Source organism: Syngnathoides biaculeatus, chromosome 8 (assembly GCF_019802595.1).
Source record: "Syngnathoides biaculeatus isolate LvHL_M chromosome 8, ASM1980259v1, whole genome shotgun sequence".
NCBI lineage: Eukaryota > Metazoa > Chordata > Actinopteri > Syngnathiformes > Syngnathidae > Syngnathoides > Syngnathoides biaculeatus.
Genome location: NC_084647.1, coordinates 25007053 through 25027807, shown reverse-complemented (window position 1 = coordinate 25027807; position 20755 = coordinate 25007053). Strand labels below are relative to the sequence as shown.

General features: G+C 41.1%; 1 protein-coding gene and 1 non-coding gene across 2 annotated transcripts; one reads left to right on the top strand and one right to left on the bottom strand.

The window, feature by feature from the left end:
• Positions 1-1999: 1999 nt before the first annotated feature.
• On the bottom strand, positions 2000-12073 carry rab4b (RAB4B, member RAS oncogene family). Its single transcript, XM_061827234.1, has 7 exons — positions 11887-12073; positions 7215-7295; positions 6963-7077; positions 6804-6866; positions 4187-4341; positions 4010-4105; positions 2000-2144 (listed from the first exon to the last, which is right to left on the bottom strand). Exons 1-7 carry the CDS (start codon positions 11900-11902, stop codon positions 2029-2031), a joined length of 642 nt encoding a protein of 213 aa, XP_061683218.1. The 5' UTR covers positions 11903-12073; the 3' UTR covers positions 2000-2028.
• A 3769-nt stretch (positions 12074-15842) lies between these two features.
• Positions 15843-15913, top strand: trnag-gcc (transfer RNA glycine (anticodon GCC)). Its single transcript has one exon. It is a non-coding gene; the product is annotated as a tRNA-Gly (tRNA).
• Positions 15914-20755: the final 4842 nt, after the last annotated feature.

The window sequence follows — 20755 nt, the reverse complement described above, 5'->3', positions numbered from 1 at the left end:
GACAAATGGGACATCGTGGCAGCCATTTACTGTTCATCATGCAAGCCCTGTAGTATTATAACCTTGCCGCGGTGCTGCTGAAGACAAATTGCTCCACGAGGCAAGGTGATGTGAATTCATTGTTACATTTCAGGGCGTGCCTTTACAACCATTGAGGTTTATGTTTCATGGTTTAAAGAAGGACGCCTGTTTTTGTGGTCGGAGACATCAAATGACATGGTGCTGGATAGTTCACTGGGTAATGACCAGCAGACTTACTGAGCATTGCATCATCATTACATTACAATAAATGAGCAACAATGACCCTTACAAAGACAACTCTTATTTACAAATGTGATACTCCAGAAATACAGATCTATTTAAGACTGTGTAATTTGTTACCAAGCAATGACGAAGCGTATCAATGCAGATTTTATGACATCATAAAATAATGGCTGCAGGTTTAACAGCTCTTCGGAGCATAAAAAAGCACCTTCCTAGTCCAATTCAACATCACGCTCATTTTTCCTTCATTAAATCTACATTTAAAATCTTTATTACAGTTTAAAGTCAAATGAAAATGTACAATTCTGTAGTTATAGCATTTAAACAAAACAAAAGTAAAAGTGCACTTGCAGAAGGAATGAAGAAGAGTTGGAGTGACACTGACCAGAAAAATAGCACAAAGAAATCATGGCAGTAGGAGGGGGGAAATTTGACTTTATAACAATAATGTAACATAACGGTGGCAAGCGACGTGAAGCCTAGCCGAACTAACGTTGGGCAAGAAGCAAGTACAGCCTGGACTGGTTGCCAGCCAATTGCAGGGCACTAATTGACAACCATTTACAATCAATGGTCACTCACAGTTTTCTTGTAACATTATGACTTGATTCTCACAACTGTTTTTCTTGCTAGTGTGACCCTAATACTCCTTCACACAAGAGACAAACGTATACAATGATTGATAACTGTTTCTTGATATATTGTACATTTACAGTGATCTCCCATTAGTATGATTCCCCATCTCTTTGCTTCAAATGTGCTTGCTGACTAACTTGAGATTATAAAAGTGAGTATGTGTGAGCGGACAAACACGCGAGAGGAGACGACTTTATACAACGCGTTTGTAAGTTTTCGGTCAGTCTGACCTCGAGTGGCTGCTTTTTGTTTTCTCGCCCTCAGCCGCCTCACAAAGCTGCCTCGCTGTGGTCTAGACAAGAAAATTCCCCCTCGTGAGCTTCTTGCGTACATGGCGAGGGAAAGCACAAATATTCGCCCATGTACGACCATTTTGAGGGCACTGTGGGAAATGCGGCTTGATGTGACGTCTATGTGCGGGAGGAGTGTGACTTGGGAGGTCCGTCAGTACAACTTTAAGATGGACCGACTGAAGCGCCATCTCTACCTTTGTGCTTTGAGGCCAGGATTGGGCAACGTGAAGCTCCAAAATGACACCAATCCTCTCTAAAGTGTACTGAAAAAAAGCCAATACTATTATGTGATGAAAGTGCAATTTGCCACCAAATCTCAAGCGCTTAGTCAGCTTTGCGACACTATTTACGCTCCTATTAAAAACAGTAATTCAATTGACAAAAAATGTCAACACATAATCCAAAGGGAGCACACCCAGCAACGCACCAATCGATAATTTATCAACAGCAGATGTGCAAATTTCAAGCAATGTGTTTAAAAACAAAACCAAAAAAAAATCAGAATGAAAAGCACAGGAATAATGAAAAGAAAAAAGACAACGCATACAGACAACCCTTGACTTGTTCATATCTGGTAAGGGCTAAAGACCATTCCAGAGTGTCCTGGCGCATAAATACACCTTAGCAAGACCCAGGAGTTGCAGCGGTCTCCCTGACCACTCATCCAGGTGCTCCGAGGTGTGTGCAAGACACCCCCAAACACCTGGTGCTGACACACACAGAAGAGAAGACTTAAAACATCCACTGGCTTGAACAGAAAGATTCGATAAGGCGTCACTGACCTGTATGGGACGTCCGGTGGACTGAATGGAGCGGCGGGGAGGAATGCGGAACCCTAGCAACTGCACTGCTGCTTGTTCTGTGCGGTGCTGCCTCGTGGCTGTCGCAGCTGCCTCAGCGAAGCGTCCCCGTACTGGATGCCCGAGCCCATCCTCTCTGGATCTAACTCACCTGTGGACGGGAAATGTGATCAGTGACAAGTGCGTACCTTTACATTCGCTTATTTCACCCCCTGACTGAGTTTGTAAATGTGCTCACTTACAAAGAAAACTAACAAAATAACAGTCAAAGGAAATTAAGTGGCAGTCTAAGATAATGCTTCCGTCTTATCACATGACACATACCTACACATGAAGGGAGATTGTTGTCATGTACTAAACAGACAGTCAACTTCTAGGCAGCCTATCTGGCTGCTTTTCTTCTCGTCTTTTCAGCAATTTTGGAGGGAGAGCCAATTCTTGGTAATGTCACTGCTCTGTCATATTTTCTTCACTTGACGACCATCTTTACTGTGGTCTATGATATATTGAAAGCAGTGGTTTACAGGAAGAGAAAACAGCACTTTGTCATACAAGTAACATAACATGATAAACGTTACTCAAATTATACTGCTTTTCAAGGTAATGAGTTATGTAATGGGTTACTACTTAGAAAATTCCAATTACGTATTCATTCTTTTTACCTAATTATGTGCTGCTGCATTGAAAAATAAAATGCACCATAGTGTTGAAGTGATTTTAACGTCAGCTTGGGCAATAGCAGACAACCGTCACAAGTTTAGAGTAGAGAGCAGAATGAGGCATGTCAATGAACAAGACATCACTCAGTGACGGGACTATATAGATTTAGACCAGGGGTGCCCAATGCATTGATCGCGATCTACCAGTCAATCTCCGAAGCAGTTACGGTCGTTTTCGACCGTGTGCCAAAAAAAAAACAAAAAAAAAACAAAACTACTTATTCCATCTCTCGCTTGATTCAACTGTAGCCAATATGTCGCCCGGGCAGGTACATTTATTGACATTTGGTTTGATCAAACCTGGCCTCTTCTGACATGTCACTGGGCACGTGCACATAAACCAGGTTCTTGCAAGCTGGCCTCCTTTTTACCATATGTCTCTTGCTTTCTCCATTGCATTCACCCACCTCCGCAGCGCCAATATCCACCCCGACCCCCACCACCACGAGAGGCTTGGTGCTCAGACCAAAAAAGCGTGGGCACCCCTGGTTTAGACCAAATTTCAGCAGTTGATTTACGAATGAATAATAAAACACATTATTCCAAACGAAAAGACACAACAAACAACTATACATTAGCAAACAAAGGTAAAAGTTCTACAAATGATGCGGTGACGCATTCTGGGGGATCATGTTCTCTCGTCTGGGGGAGTGATCTCACATATGCATTAAGTCATGTTTTCAACATGTGGACAACTCATGTACAAGCAGTCAATCAACAATAGAGGAAGAGGAAAGGCCAGCGTTTTCAAGCAGTCACTGTTCTAGGTTTGTCTTGGACACTTTCTCCCTGTCCCGGCTAAATGGACGCTGTTGTCCAGAGTTTGTGTCTTTTCCTGAACGAGGCACGTTACCCCTTCTGTGCATTCTTCAGGTGCTGATCAAATTAGTTGTGTTGAAGCATTTAGATGATGTTCTCCCTCAACATATTTTAGTTGCACACAGACTGTAAATAACTTACAGGTTGTCTGAGACCCTGTAAAATAGTCCCTTAGAGAAATGTTTTTTTTTTACCAACAAGACTGAAAAAAGCTTTAATCGCCGTCAGGATATTTACAGTACTACATACATGTGACCCGGGTAAAAATAAACTAGCTTTTGGATTCACACACGACAGCAAAATTGAGTAAATGTCTTTTGCGGAGCCTATCGGTGACATCATTTATCGGATCGGCAAATTACGACACGAAAGCCGATCGTGCGATTAGTGTAAATGCCAATTATCGGCCAATACTGAAAAACTTAAAATTCAGTAGGGGATCATATAATTATGCCCCCCACTGTATACAAAGGCGCACCTGAGTCGATTTTGTTGAGGATAGTGCGAGCGCACTTAAGGAAGCCCTCTTCCACATTCTCCCCCGTTAAAGCGCTGGTCTCCAAGAACATCAGCTCTGTGCAAACAGAAGGAAGTACAATGCGGAAGTACGGCAACAATCAGGTGAAAAGGGCAAACAAAGGTTTGTTTGGGTTACCGTTCTCCTGAGCGAAGCGTGACGCCTCCAGGAAGGTGACCTCTCGTTCGGCCTCCAGGTCCTTCTTGTTGCCACACAGGATGATGACAATGTTGGGGCTCGCTAGTGTACGTGCGTCAGCCAGCCAGTTGGTTAGGGCGTTGTATGTCTCACGGCTGTAAGGTAGAACACAAACACACCGGTGTTCAAATCCTAGGTTTTTCTGATACATAAAGAGACGAAGAGAAATAATTTCAAAACTTTATCCACGACTAAAGTGCTTTATAACCTCTAAGTTGAATTGATTTTTAAAAAAAATCTTTTCTGAGGCAAAGTATGCACACCCTCTTATTTCTGGGGATATGGATCTGTTCAAAATTAACCGATCACAGACATAACCACCTTAAAATGGGAGTCAGGACACACCTGCACCTATTTAAAGTACTTTGCTTAACCCAAAATAAAGTTCAGATGTTTTAGGAGGATCTTCATTACATTTTTTTTTAGCCAGCAGAAGCCATTAAGTTTTGTACTTAGTCTGACTGCTATTTCAAACTACCATTTCATAAATAATCTCCTCCACCTAGACAAAGCCTCAGTTCCATCTTAAGAAAAGCAGCCCCAAAACATGACGCCGCCACCACCACAGTTCACTGTAGGTACTGTGTTCTTTTGGTGATGAGCAGTCTTGTGTTTGGTAACTTCTTAAAATACAGGGAAAGTCTAGATGTGCAGACTCCAAACCTTTGTTAAAACTACAATAAATTCCAGGACCTGGAACATGGATTTTCAATTTCCAAAACCTTTCCAGGTTCTTAATGACTATGCCAACCCTGGAATTGACAATCATGGCTTTAAAGTGCAAACATTGCGGAAAGTGTAAAGACTTATTCCAAATTAGCTAACAATTGCTCAGTAAAAGAAGCAACCATCTTAAAAATAGACCATTAAAGAGCTTGGGAGACAAAACACAAGCATGTTAGCATGTTGCATGAATGCATATTAGTGACAATAAATCCATGAAACTGCTCCAAAAATAATGACCTTTTTGACTCCACCTTTAGCTTTTGGTTTTGATTTCAGTAACAACCCTTTTGTAGCAAACCAAACGGACAAAAATTAACTGTGCTCTCGTTGCTGGTGTATTAAAATTCATTGTCTCTATTCAAGACTACCATGAACTATAAAACAAAACCTCTCTCTATCAAAACAAATAGATAAAACTTTACACGATCGGCAAAATGTATAATCAATGACATCCATGAGTGGAATACAGTACAATACATATTTTTTGAGTTCACTGATCAGTCCCAAAAATCCTGATCGTAAAAGTCCAAACCTCATATGTTGGCAAGAGAAAACTGAGGAAGTCCTTTGATCTAAAAAAAAATATATATATATATATATATATATATATATATATATATTATATATATATATATATATATATATATATATATATATATTATATATTGTTTTAATCAATCCGTTCATTACTAACATCTCAGTGTGGAATACAATACGTACATCGGAAATATGACTTAATATCGTAAGGTAATGGGCGATCTGATTGGCTAACAAGTGTATTCACGTCATGCTATTTATCCCCCGTGAGAAGGGTAGGGAAAGTAGTAGGGATTCCATAATGAATTCATTTTCCGTACCACTCATCCTCACCAGGGTCAGGGGCTTGCTGTAGCCTATCCCGGATATTTTTGGCCAAGAGGCGGGGTACACTAAAAAGTGGTCACCAGCCAAACGCAGGGCACATACTCTATAAACAACTATTCACATTCCCACCTATGGGAAATTTATTAACCTACTGGGTTGGGAGATTTATGTTTTACATATATACCAAATATTAGTTTTGTTAGATCTACCTTCAACTTTTAACAGGTTTTGTGGCTCTAGTTCTCCCGGTCAGGCTGTTCCTCATGAGTTGTTGTTCCTACCGGCTCCATGTGTATACAGCTGGACATAGATAACGACCTTGTTTTGTCTCTCTCTGTCTTTCTCACTTCAATATAATGAAAATGCTTTTCGTATGATCTATAGTAAGGGGTGACAACTCTTGAGACTTGTACCTTTTCCTCTCTTAACAAAGACTTTCTTATTGTAATAAAACTCCACAAAGACAAGAGTGTCTCCTTGCGTCAGAAAAAGATTTAGCCAAAACAGTTGGTGTCAGAAGTGGGATTCGAGGATTGATCGCCTATCAAGAGATTCTCCTGATCAGTGACATATCATCTGGGACAAGTGTACTAGTCATGCCATTACGGAAGAATTAGAACAGGGGACCGCCCGGCTGCCTTCCTGAATCGGCCATCATCTTGGGGTTCCAACTGAACCCAAAGAACTACGGTAAAGACTTTTATTTATTGATTGATTTTTGGTGGGAACAATCCTTGTATTAAGAGTTATAATTGCTCTCGCCACATTCCATTCCAACTGGTTTGGCAAAATCTATTTCTGACACCATAAGCAAGAAGACAATCTTGTCTTTGCGGAATTTTATTACAAGCGATGTGGAACAAACGGAAACTCAAAACTGAGAAATTGCGTGTGAGCTTGATGACCACCAAACGTTTCAGTACATTTTTCTCTGATAATCCAATGAAAATGTACACAAATATTTCACCTGGTAATATCATAGACAAGAAGTGCTCCGGCTGCTCCGCGATAGTAGCTCCGCGTCACAGACCTGTGAAGCCATACAGTATTTAATCACACTTTTACATTGATAGTCAAATATTCAACAAAAATGTGGAATCGAAAAACTGAAAGTGTGAGAAAATACCGGAAGCGCTCCTGGCCGGCAGTATCCCAGATCTGCAGTTTGACCGTCTTCCCTGCGACATTGACCACTCTGGAACCAAACTCTACACCGATGGTGTGGTTGGAGTCCTGTTTGACTGCACAGTCACACTGGTAATCACTAAACACAATGCTCATCATTGTGGTGGTTTATCACATGGCACATGCAAACTTATTTTGGCTTTTGAAGTCAACAAATTATTGTAACCACAATATGCATGAAACAAACATTTACATTTGTTCTCAATGAACTGATGGAGGAGGCAGGATTTCCCTGTCCCGGCGCTGCCAATCACCAAGAACTTAAAGAGGAAGTCTGAAAGCAAAAGACATGAGAGAATTCTCAGCAAATGTCAAAGGAGAACCTGAACCGGCTGCATGCGGCGCTCGGGACCTCTTAGACAACACTGTTAATCTCATCAAGCTCCTACTCTCACAGGTCCTGGTGGGGCCCAAATTAGCCTCGTAATCACTGAGTGCACACGACATGTTTTGTGGTAGTATTGCAAGGCGAAGCAGCAGGATGCATGTTTGGCATGCCTTTGGGTGACTGCACCACAGCCACGACCAGCTGTTTATACAGATGTTGTTGTTGTTGCGGAGGACGACAATCTGGATCGCTCTGTTGATACCAAGTTGCGAGTATCCGTGCTGATGACTTTCAAGAAAATTTTTGTGTTTTGAGATGCCTAAACGGACCAAAACACTCGGTAATAATACGCATTTAATTAAAGCTTGATTAACCTGAAAGTTGAACTGTTATCATGCAAGAGGTCATCAGCATCTTGCTTTGGGCTGTGACAGCCACCGGATTTGAACCCTAGTCCTCAGAACTGTGAGGCAGAAGCACCCTCTCTTCGCAGATATTCTGCGTTGCACGCAAAAAAAAAAATCCAATGCAAATTGAAAGTATAACATACAGCTATTCAGTTTGTGGCATTTTGCAATGTGATTCAATGAGTGAGGGATGACTGGGTGTTACATCCAATGGCACAATTCACATACGTACTGTAAAATATGAAAAGAAGAGGCCATTGATTTCTTTGAGGCAGCACACGGAACTTTCTCTAACAACGACGGCTGCTCCGCCACACTTTTTTTTCCCGAGTTTAGCTTACACCCGCCCACAACCCTGCTCTTAAAGACGTACACTCATAATTACAAATGTTACAGTACTTACGCAGCCCATCAATGTATTTTATAATGACAGCGTCCACCACCGCTGCTTTAGTTAGCAACACAGTCTGGGCAACGTAGAGCAAAGACGAGCTAGACATGCTGCTTATGTTTACTTTCGATATTAATGGAGAAAGTTAAAAAAGAAATGCTGTTGTTTTAGGATGCAATGACCTTCGGAGTATGTGAATAATCGAAGAAAAAGTGGTTAAACTGGTTGAGATTTTCTCTTTTCGAGTGGGAAAGATCTGGTCTCACGCCAAAGTAGAAAGTGCAGGATGAGATGGTGTGTCATTTTAAAATTCCACCTTGGCACAGCCTGATCCAGGATGAAAGCACAGACAATACAGTGCACAAAAAGCTAATTCTGTATTTTAAATATACATCTATATTTATATATATTATTATATTTCACATAACATTAATAACATAACATTGGGAGCATCATCACCCTCCCACCCCCAGGGCCCCGGTCGTTGGGTAGCTCGCGAGAGGCTGGCGGCTGGAAAAGTAGATCTTGGGGTAAAAGAGTCTGGGCACCCCTAAGCTAAACCTTCACCAAAGGTCAAGCTTAAAAGTTCACATCACATTGAATTGGGACAAAATAAAAAAAAATATCTCACAGCATCACAAACATTACCCTGTCTCATCAGTTGCTTTGGTAAAGGAAGCAACATTTTACAGAGCATTTTATTCCATCCATAACTCTTACTTGAATAAATTTCCTAAATTGTTTTTTACCGGCGTCGTGTTATTATAATTTTAGTCACAAAATGATGAGTTCTGATGCGTAACCTTCAAAATAAAAGGCTTCATGTGTTTAAAACAGGAAGTCAAGTTAAAACCTGCACATATAACAAAAAGCATTTAACATGATAAAAGTGTTGCAAACAACTGCTATATTTAACTTTTAGTTGAGACAATTTATGAATATTAAAGCAATTGTGCCACACACATTGCCTTTGAGTTCATAGGTTTGATTTTGATATCAATGGATATAAAGAACACTGTGTCAGATGTTCGTTGTAGTACATCTGTACATCTTAGACTGGTCCCAGGACAATCACAGGCCACAAAGAGCAACAACCATTCACATTGACATCTGTGTCAATTAAGTATTCAATAAACCCATCATGCATGTTTTTGGAATATCGACAAAATGTCAATCAAACTCCAAACTACTGAGATTCAACCCCAAATCTCCTGAATGTGAGGCAGACATGCTTAATCACGAACCACTGTGTTGTCTGCCAAGCCATTGCACAAGGTCAACAGTAGTTATGCAAAAGGATGAGCCGGTCTACTGAAGCATGACGCTTTCAACTCAAGCCACCTTCTTTGTTATATAGACACTGAAGGCACACCTAGTATTTTTACAAGGTTAAATTAGCAACACCAAAGCCACCAACGTGCATTCTCACTTTTTTTTCCTTCTGCCGCTAGCCGCCATGACGGCACAGCTGACAAAATCAAAACGCTGCATTTTAAAAAACTTAAGACTGTAGCAGAGGTTTATCATCCAACAGGAAAACCTCCATAAGCACTGACTGAGACTGTAATTATTGCCAAAGGTCTATCAACATGTAAATGTGATCTCTTAATTTTTAGTTAAATTGCAAATATTTTAAACAAAAAAATCACATTGTCAGTAGGAGGTGTTGTGTGTGGGATTTTGACGAAATACTGTAAATGAATTTATTCCATTGGATTCCATTTTGGGATGAGGCTGTAACAACAGAATGTGGAAAATTTTATACCCTGTGAACACTTTTCATTGTACTTATGGAACGATAACCCATCCTACTGTTCTTCTGATTGGCCAGGACCAAGACAGGACTTGTACTTTTGGCAGATATGGATACACAAACATACGTGCATAAGACCCAAAATATGAAAATGAAGGAACCTTGACAGAGAAAAATATTTTCTTCATCTCCCTTTACCAAAACCCTCCCCTTGCTTAGGTACATGATGATGATCCAATTTACTCCTATTCTTTTCCGTCTTGCCACATTTTTCACCTACTCGTCTCAAGGTTTTCCCACTTACAGATCATCTGATTGGCCATATGATACACACTGACTTCACTGAGGCACTGTCTGCCAACAGTCTCTCAAGTCCCATGACGCGGTGTTAAACTCAGTAGAGAGAAAGGTCCGTGTTACAACAAGTGGGTGCTTGTCTTTCATGTCACTAATAATAATACAACTGAAATAATACTACACTTCATCAGTTGTCTTTTTTCATCTCTCCCTTTGGTGTTGCATCTTGCAACCGCTGTCTATTTACTCCACTGCTTCTCGCTACAAACCATCAAACAACTGAAGCTTTATCAAAATGTACCCACAGCGGTGAAAGGGTTAAAAAAAAATCTGTCATAATCTAATCGTAGCTTGTATTGCTAAGGATTTAGGGTTCAATGCGCTTATTAACAACCACACTCTCTGAAGAGGACATTGGAGCCCAAATAAAAAAAAAATAATCCCAAAGCAAAAGAGGCCTTTTAGCCAGCCACCATTCATTCACAAGTCAAAATTCCTCTGTTTCAAGAGCTGTTGTTGTACAATACTGTTTTAAAGCTGTTTTGAATTTGGATAACAAAATGTTTTGTTTGTTGTAGGATTTATGCTTCTCATTAAAAATTTTGATTGGAAGCATTTTTTATTGAATATGCTAGCTTTCTTGTTGGTTTGGATTGAATTTGATGAACAAGCTACTTTTTTTCTTGTAATAAACAATGGACTAAAATCTTTGACAACCACAAAAGATTTTGATTTTGAAGTATTTTATCTCTAAGGATATTTTATGTTTGTTTGCCCAAAATATGTTTTGAATTAAAAAAAACATTTGTAAAAATATTGCTTGTGAAATTTTTCCCACTTAAGGAAGACAATTGGTCATCTATTTGTTTTGAAAAAGAGCAACTTTTGTTAGTATTGTTTTGTACGGTAATTCTTTGTTGTTAGGATTGTTAGTTGGTCCTGTTAAAAGATAAAGATGAATATTGATTTGGTTACTTCAATTAATGGATACTGATATATATACCCTGTTTCAAAGTTATGAAGAAACCACAAATTGAGGGGGAGGGAGATACAGAGAGGAATTCCTTTTGACGAATATGGATCACGCATCGATAATTTTAAGCATTAGTCAGATCGTGAAGTGCCTTGGATGGCATAAACCCTTATTTCCATTCATTTCAATGCGATTAGATGATTTGAACTAAGTCAAGGTACCACGCATATAAAACACAAGTGCACAGCAAGTGCAGGTTAAAAAAAAAAAAAAAAAAACAGATGTGCAACTTCCTCATCCGGCAGGGAGTGTAACCACAAACGTTAGATTCACTTTATATTCAAATATACGGGAATAAATAAATCAAATGTGAGGATTTTCACATTCTAATTACTCGCTGTCTGTCCACTCGTCAGTCATGTCCAGACATATCACTGCACCTCAAGTTTGAGCAACTTTCACCTGCGAAATGTTGCGCCACCCGTGCGACGGAAGCGGGGTGTGCACCATAAGTCGCAGGGAAAGATACACCACCCCAAAACAAAACAGCGTCCTTAAATTAAAAAAACTCAGCGTCATTTAGACACGATTAATTACCACTGTAGAGAGCGAGTGACCCTGTAAGCTAGCTTGTTAGCCGCATAGCCAAGATGAAAACGTCAACATTTGCTTCCAAAACAGGGAATTAACCCCCCCCCCCCTCCAAACGAACATACCGTATGTCTCGGACATGTTGGGCCCCCTCGCCGTATTAGAGTAGTCTCTTGGAAAGTCGGGCGTTTTTTTTTTTTTTATCTAATGCAGTCGATTCCGTCTGAGCTGCTTTCGCTTTGGTCACAGCCAACTGAGCCAAGCCAGACGCGGAAGCTGCCTGATGACGTCATGCGTCGCCCAACGTGTTTGGCCTGGTGGAAATCAAAATACTGCACTGAAGTCTACTGAGACACATGGAGACAAACAGCCGCACTCACAATCACAACTAGGGCAATTTAGAGTGTCCAATTAATGATACATTTTTATGATGAAATTATAGCATGACCGAGGATGCATGTCTGTGGAGCAGGGCACTGAAAGCAACCTTTCACTCAAAGTGCTCCTCTGCCTGCAGATGGTGCGGTGCAATAGATACTGTAGACATGCTGCTCAAAGACAGTTGAAGATGAGATGCCAAATATCAGTAACAAAGTTGGTCTTGGATAAAATAAATGAAAGCAAAATTTGGGTAAGAGCGCAATAAAATAACTTTGTTCAACGTGTAAGTAACCCTTAAACTATCAGATACTTTGCTATGTCAACACCAAACTTGATTTTCTGGTATTAAATGAACTGAGGCGGCACGTTGGGTTCAGCTGGAAAGTGTAGGCCTCACAGTTCTGAGGTCCCGGCCCCACCTGTGTGGGGTTTGCATGTTCGGCCCGTGTCTGCGTGGGTTTTCTTCAGGCCCTCCGGTTTCCTCCCACAACATTAATTGGACACTCTAAATTGCCCCTAGGTGTGATTGTGAGTGTGGCTGTTTGTCTCCATGTGCCCTGCGATTGGCTGGCAACCAGTTCAGGGTGTACCCCGCCTCCTGCCCGTTGACAGCTGGGACCAGCACGCCACGCGACCCTTGTGAGGATAAGCGGTGAAGAAAATGGATGGATGGATTAAATGTACTGAAGTATTAGATTTTATTTATTTTTTTTAAATAAAAGTTAGCTTGATTTGTGATTATTTTTATAATGGTGTCTTTACAATAAAGCATGATCTTGTTTTCGGCCTTGTGTGGGATGGTTTTGAAATTCTGTAAAAAAAAAAAAAAAAAAAAACAATTTTTTTTGTATTATTGTATGAGTAACAAATATGGTTAGGGGAAATGTTTTAGGGTAAAAGTATGCATTCTACTGAGGAAATGTACTTGAATAAATGTAGCGTGTGTAGATTGGAATCCCTAATACGAGACCACAGTCCTCAGTCGGAAAAGGATGCAGTGTCCTCTACAGTTCGGAAATGAGACCCTGCCCCAAGTGAAGTACTGTTCTTCAAATATCTTGTTTTCTTTTTCACTATTGAAGGAAGAATGGAGTGGCTGATTGAAAGATGGATTGGCGCCATCTCCGCAGTGATACAAACTCTGTATCGGTCTGTCGTAGCAAAGGAGCTTAGACGAAAAGCCCAGCTCTCAATTTACTATTCGATCCATGGTCCCACCCTCGCCAGTGGTCATGAGCTGTGGGTCGTGACTGAAAGAACGGGATCGCGGATATAAGTGGCCAGTGTCTGAGTATATGAGTCTCCTTCTCAGGCTCTGGTACAGACTTAAAAATCAGTTGGCCTGTTGGTGTCCTGATTTTGTCCCTTACTTACTAGGCAAACAGCAGACAATCTTGAATCTTGTCAAATTATCCCTTAAAATGATCCTTTGTTTCATGTGTGACCAAACTGGATTTGTCAAGATTTTGAAATGTGAAAAAAGGTCAGGGCTGACAATCTTAAACAATGAATGCTTAATATTTTACGACCAAAGCTGTGTAACTTCCATTGTTTACTTCAGCCGTCATTTTGACTAGCGGTGCATGCGCAGTTATACAGAAGCCATGAGGTTATATATATGGATCATAAATACCCGGAACGAGACATTTGATAGCCATTCATGGCAGACTGTGACCGAGGGAGATGAGGTGGATAGTCATGAAATATACATTTAACACATCATAGCGGATGATTGACGAGCGCTACTGCTAAATTTTACGACAGTGGGACCGGCTTAAAGCAGACATTTAAAGCTCCGCTGATATGAAATGCATGATTTTTAGTATAATTTTAATTTAAAAAAAAGGCAGCTGGAATGGACCCATTCATTTTTTCACCACATGTGAGGATGTTGTCGTATATGGCTTTTTGTAAGTCCCAACATGAAAATCCTATCCTGGGATTTGTTTTCAAGAAGAAGCAGGAAGTGACGTACATGGCAGGACCGCCCTCAATCCTCTCAGAACATAACAAAAGATCCACACACGTAAGTCTGGGGTGCTAAATGTGTCGATGCGCAGGTCAGCGCCGCGTCCTCCAGTCATGGTTTCGGCACCGCGTCCGCCGATCACTGCTTTGGCTCATCACGGCTTCAACCAGGACTTAACCAGGGTTATCCTCACAAGGGTAACGTGGGTGCTGGACCCTATCCCAGCCATCACCGGGCAGGAGGCAGGATACAAACTCAACTGGTTGCCAGGCAATCGCAGGGCACATGGAGGCGGACAACAGTCATACTCACAATCACGCCTCTTGCCCGAAGATAGCTGGGATAGGCTCCAGCACCTACGTTACCCTTGTGAGGATAAGCGGCTCGGAAATTGAATGAATACATTTAGCAACAGAATGCATGCATGTGCAACAAAATGCCACAAGATGGCAGGCAACGATAACATTATACGTGAACTTCATTCTACTGTTAGTTTCAGATGTCCTGAAATCAACATCATCCAATTTTTGGGCACTAAATAAATTGATATGACATTGCTTTTCATGGCGGCACAGGTGGTAAAGCGTTAGCCTCACAGTTCTGAGGACCCGGGTTCGATCTCGGCCCTGCCAGTGTGGAGTTTGCATGTTCTCCCCGTGGCTGTATCGGACTTCCACGGGCGCTCCAGTTTCCTCCAACATCCCAAAAACATGCAACATTAATTGCACACTTTAAATTGCCCCGAGGTATGATTGTGAGTGCGACTGTTTGTCTCTACGTTCCCTGCGATTGGCTGGCGACCAGTTCACGGTGTACCGCGCCTCCTGCCTATTGACAGCTGGGCTAGGCTCCGGTATTCCCTATTCCCTGCGACCCTCGTGAGGATAAGCGGCAAAGAAAATCTTTGTATATTTTGAAAGCTTGTGTAAAAGAAAAAAAATATGAGTATTTAACAGGTTGTGGCTAAATGTGATAATCCGTAGATGCAGTTGAGTCGTGTGGCTTCACTGCAGCTTTGATAAATTTATATTCCTTGTTCTTTGCACAGCCACTAATAAAGAGACACATGCACAAAGGTCAGGGGCGAGAGGCGTAGAGAAGGTGGCCCAAAGGCAACAGGTGATAAATTAGAGCTTTCCACGAATATCCCTCTTAGTTCCTCCCAGCTTTTGTTGCACTTTGGCACTTCCCCTCGCCGTTAAAAGGTCTTTTCACTGAGATTAAAGCCGGGGAGGAAACACAAGGCTGAGCGTCGTGTGGGGGCAAGGATGTTTTCCTAAGGTGGGCTAAACAAGAAAGGGTGGGCTCAAAGGTGTGCAGCTGGGAGGGGCGGGGGGAGAGAAAAAAAAGACAGTGCTTCTTTTCAGTCACTTTGCTCACCTTTGTGGGTATTGCATCACTACACGTTTCATCATCATGACATGTCTGAGCTGCAGGCCAAGAAAACGTGCTCTTGTGTACTTCGAGATACTGTACAGGCACACGAGGAGGACAACTGCCCTAAATGGAAGGAGGAGGGAAGTCAAACTCAAGATCAACAACAAACGTGTTCACAGTGATTATAGAGGGGAAAACACCTGTGTCATGCCAGACAATCTGAGCAATGTTTACTATAAACAAAAAAGCCATTTTACAGCACACATGGAGTGAGTCACTTCGAATTCTGTTGAAGCGTTCCAGCCCCGGGGGATTCGCGTTTTTGTTCATGTTCTGCCAAATACATTTATATCCGCATTGGTGGTTCAGTGGTAGAATTCTCGCCTGCCACGCGGGAGGCCCGGGTTCGATTCCCGGCCAATGCAGCGATGCTTTTTTTTTTTTTTTTTTGGCCCCGATAGCGCAGCGGTTAGAGCATTGGTTTGGTCGACCAGGGGTTGCGACTTCATATCCGACTGGGGCCTCCACTCCCCGAGAGGGGTTGCGTCAGGAAGGGCATCCGGCGTAAAAAAAACGGTGCCAAACAAATATGAGCCTTCATTTGAGATGTCACGATGTGGCGGGCCCCAACGGGACAAGCCGAAAGAAGCTTACTGTTAAAATTGAACTAACTGTGGAAAATTGACTTTTTAATGGATCTATAATTTTATGCTGAGCAAAAATAAAAACAGATAATTTGATTTTCATGGGCTGGTGTGGTTACACAAGGTATACGAAGCAGTGTCTTAAGACATACAGATATACTAAAGCCCTGTAATATGAGGCATTCTTTGGAAAGGATAAAGTATTATGTTATGTCTATATGTGTTGTGCTGCCGTTAGTTGAAGTTCCCAATTCAAGTAACTTTATTGTCAGATGTGTTATGGATGCTGTACAGTACAACATACCCGATATAGTATTCCTCTCAGAACTGCGGTGCTGTAATAAAATCAATTAAGTTTTAAAAAAATAAATAAACAATATAAACAATATGGTCGGTCTGGCTAAGTTCACATGTCGAACTTCACGTCCCATATATACCTACATGTGTAGTATCGACATCATGAGCAGCAATGTACACAGCTGACTATTATGGCCAGTATTTTAACCACTGTATGGATATTTAGGAACAGTGTAGCAGAATAGTCAGTTGGACAATGTACACAGTGCTACGAGGGTAAAACGAACACTGTAGAGTGCTCCAAGTGCGGTTTGTGCATGAGCCGAATTTAAGGTCTAGAGTCAGTGGTGGTTGGTGGGGGTAGGGCCCGGGGAGGGGCAATGGAGCAAATCAAAGAGGGAGTTGAGCATCCTGACTGCCTGCTGTTACTAGTTGAGTAAATGAAAAAAAAAAACAAAAAAAAAAAAACAATGAGAAGACAACTGCCAACGAAATATTTTCATGTATTTACGACACTTTAACCACAAACCCGCAATGACCTGACTTATCTCCTCCTGAACTGAAATAATCAATCACATATTTGCATCTCACACACTGACATGGAAGATCCTGTGTGCTCCGTCAGATACCGGATGGAACTTGTTGAGGAATCTCTGCATGATGTCACTTACAATGATTTGGAATTGATAGTAGCTAGATCGTGTTGAGAAAATCACATTACAGATCTGCAGGGTAAAAAGGTGCAATACTCTCTCTCTTCCCCCCGTTGTTCGAGCCACAGCAAATAACGCACATTCAGATGTCCTCGCATTTTTCTATCAGTGTAACTGACTGACAGCCCATCTTTCAACAATCACTTAAATAAAAAGCTCCCTCTATAGAGAAGAGCAAGTCTTTGAGGACACATGCCAGACTGCACGTCCACAAAGACCTGTTGACAACAAACGGCACTTCCCTCTAAATTGCACAGAGATCAAATGCCTCAATGCACAATTTGCATTTTGGTGAACAAAAACATCACACGTATAATGACTCAGTTTGCTCATTTGCAAGATACTTGGAGTTTATCGCTCACCTTCCCAAAGTCACAGCAGGCCCATGCATATTCCTTCCAGGCAAACCCATTCCCCAAACCTCTCTGTTCATTTCCTTCCTGTCTCACCTGTCACAAACCTTCAGCATTGATCATCTGCCCTGGAAAATAATCCCAGACCTCCTCATTCCCTCAGATCTCCCCCAATTTATAATGAAAGGAAAACCTGCACCAACCATGTTCCTATGACTCGCGCAGAGGCTCTGCGCTTTTCAGACTGCATCCATTTTCCCATCACGTCAATTCTGTCATTTGCTCACTCCGGGTGACGTAATCCTGAAGTGTGAGGCGTTCCTTGTCACCAGTTGCAGAGTACTTACTTTGGTCCAAGCAGTAGTGGGATCAATACTTGCCTTCTACAGGACTTGCTTCTTGTTGGATCTTTTGGGATGGCATGAAAGGCCATTTCTATCTGGCAATTTGGTCGTTATTTTGTCATTTAAACAATGATTCAAACATCTGAGATCAAATGCTATTTGGTAAATCTTTGAAAATTGAGCCCTATTTACTGTATTTGTTGGCGATTAAAGTATAAAATATATACCGAATATAAAGTGTAATATTTACAAAGCTAAATCCCCAATTAGTTAATCAAAATAATGTCCATTATAATGAATACCAATACGATCATCTTGATTGATGTAGGTCTGTGGAACTCGTGTGTAATGAAATCCAACGGGGAGCCTCACTCGGAGGCCTTTGCGAGCTGCGTCCTGCCCTAAGATGGCCGCAAGGTGTCAGAGAGAGAAAACACTCAGCCCTGGAGGATGATGTCAGGAGAGGATTAATGAATGACATCAGTGACTTCCACACCAGACACTCGCAAATCAGCCATCACATCCTGTCTCAAGCAGTTCAAATCGCCACTGATGCCTAAACTCAGTCAGCACACTGCAACTTGTTTCATTCCATTGAAACCTGACATGTATGATGAAGTATGAGGTTAACGTATCACGCTGTTTTTCTTTTTTTTCTCCTCTGTGTATTTTTCTTCTAATATGACCATGTCCATTTTCCAAGCTGCTTATCCTCACAAGGGTCACGGGAGTGTCAGAGTCTATATAATATTTTATATAATAACATTTTCTGTATTTTTGGTGTTATATTTCTGTGTGGTAGTTTTGTATTTGCTCCTAATGTTTGTTGTTGTTCGTGTAATTTTTTTGTATGATTTCACAGATTTTTAATGGGTGTATTTTTTCATATTTTTGTATATTTTGTCTAACAATTTACATTATTTTCCACGATTATCTGTATTTTTGTGTGTGCATGTTTCTAATGTTTATATTTTTCGGTGGCAGCACGGTCGCTCAGCTGGCAAAGCGTTGACCTCACAGTTCTGAGGTCCCGGGTTCCACCTGCCTGTGTGGAGTTTGCATGTTCTCCCTGTGCCCGTGTAGATTTTCTCCGGGCATTCCAGTTTCCTCCCACATCCCAAAAGCATGCAACATTAATTGAACACTCTAATTTCCCCCTAGGTGTGATTGTGAGTGCAGCTGTTTGTCTCCATGTGCCCTGCAATTGGCTAGCAACCAGTTCAGGGTGTATCCCGCCTCCTGCCCGTTGACAGCTGGGATAGGCTCCAGCGCTCCCCGCGACCCTCTATGAGGCTAAGCGGCAAAGAAAATAGATGGATGGATATTTTTCTGCAAATATAATGTTTAACTACATCACATCACTGACACAGTGAGACAACGCTAGCATGAACCGTCAATGTAATCTGCAGGTAGAATTTTTTTTTTGCTGTGCAGTCAATTTTAGTTCTATCTCAGCGGCTGTCGTGTTTATACTATTACGGCAACACAACATGAGCAGGGTAAACCTTCCTCCAGGGAATGAATCAAGTCCCTTACGCTTCCTTTCTCTCTGCTAGCCTGTGCGTCTTAAAGTGTTAATTCCACCTCTTAATTTGTGTGCATGAGGGGAGAAGGTTGCTGACCCTCATTCATGTATGTGAAGATGAGGCTAAAAGGTGACACCCAAGGGCCCAGGTGCGCAACGCCTGCGCTCAGCCCCATCATGCAGGTGAGTGTGATTCACCCCCCAACACCCACCTTTAAGCTTCTCTAATTGCGTTCTCATCCCCTCTAAATGCCCCCCAAAAGCCTCACGCTGTCATCTTCACACCTCCTCATGTCTCAAAATGTCTTGCTGTCACATGACATCATCATGGGAGGACCTTTAGTAATGGTGTTCAACCTTTTAGAACATGTTCTACCATCATATTTGATGTGTAAGATACAGTAGAGTAGAGGGTCAAGTGTTCAACTGAAACGACACAATCATTTTATTCCTCCAAAATATTTCCAATGTTGTTTTTAAGCATCAAGGATGTTGTCGTGGTAGACTTGCCTGATTTTGGTGCAGGCAGCGTACTACGGAGGCTGGATAGTACAAAACAATGTGACAAATTGTGAAACACTTTTGCATTTCAGAAAAATTTAAATTTGTTTTCTGTAATGTAAAACTGTTTCGGCTTTGCTTTATTTGTTTTCTGAATTATACATTTCTTTCAACTTTTATTTTTTTCTGAACAGTGTCTAACAATTTCTGGTGTGTTTTTTATTTCCCAACCAATTAATATCACGCTTTATTAAAATCCACATAAGATTATGCACAGTTTGAAGTTTAGCATTGTGCTATGCTTAAACACAGGAAAATAACAATGTAAAAATAAGTTCTATAAGAACTAATGTACATCAAAGTTACATTTTTACTTATGGTAAATTGATGTTTTAAAATAAACAGTTGGTAAAAAATTACATGCAAATGTATTGCACCGGAACTTTAAACTGAAAGACAACTGAACTGCAATTGGTCTGGGATTCTTTTGTGTACCCCAAGAGGAAGACGTAGCACTAGTGGTAGCCTACTTTGACAATCACTGGCCTTTGACTGTAAATGCACTATACACTTGAATGACTGATGCCTGTAATTTAGTCATCAGACACATAAGAAACTCAATTTGAATGAGAACAAATAAATACAAAATAAATATTGTGAATGATAAAACAAATATACTTCTAAAACAAACTCATGTATACAGTTTATATTTTATTGTATTGATTAATTGGTTACTTGTCTATGATTAGCTCATTCCCCCCAAGTTAACTGATGCTTATGATTGAATTTATTGTGCTGAATTGAGTTTGAAACTCAATTTAACTGAATTTTGTTTTGGAACAAAATATGCCATGGACTTTTTTTTTTTTTTGACAGTCTTTTAACTTCTT

What these genes read in the sequence shown, in the direction of transcription:
- rab4b (XM_061827234.1), bottom strand. An exon ending in TCAGTTCATTGAGAACAAAT is followed by an intron (nt 7,078 to 7,214) that starts GTAAATGTTTGT and finishes GTGACTGTGCAG; the next exon opens with TCAAACAGGACTCCAACCAC. An exon ending in GCCGGCCAGGAGCGCTTCCG is followed by an intron (nt 6,867 to 6,962) that starts GTATTTTCTCAC and finishes ATGGCTTCACAG; the next exon opens with GTCTGTGACGCGGAGCTACT.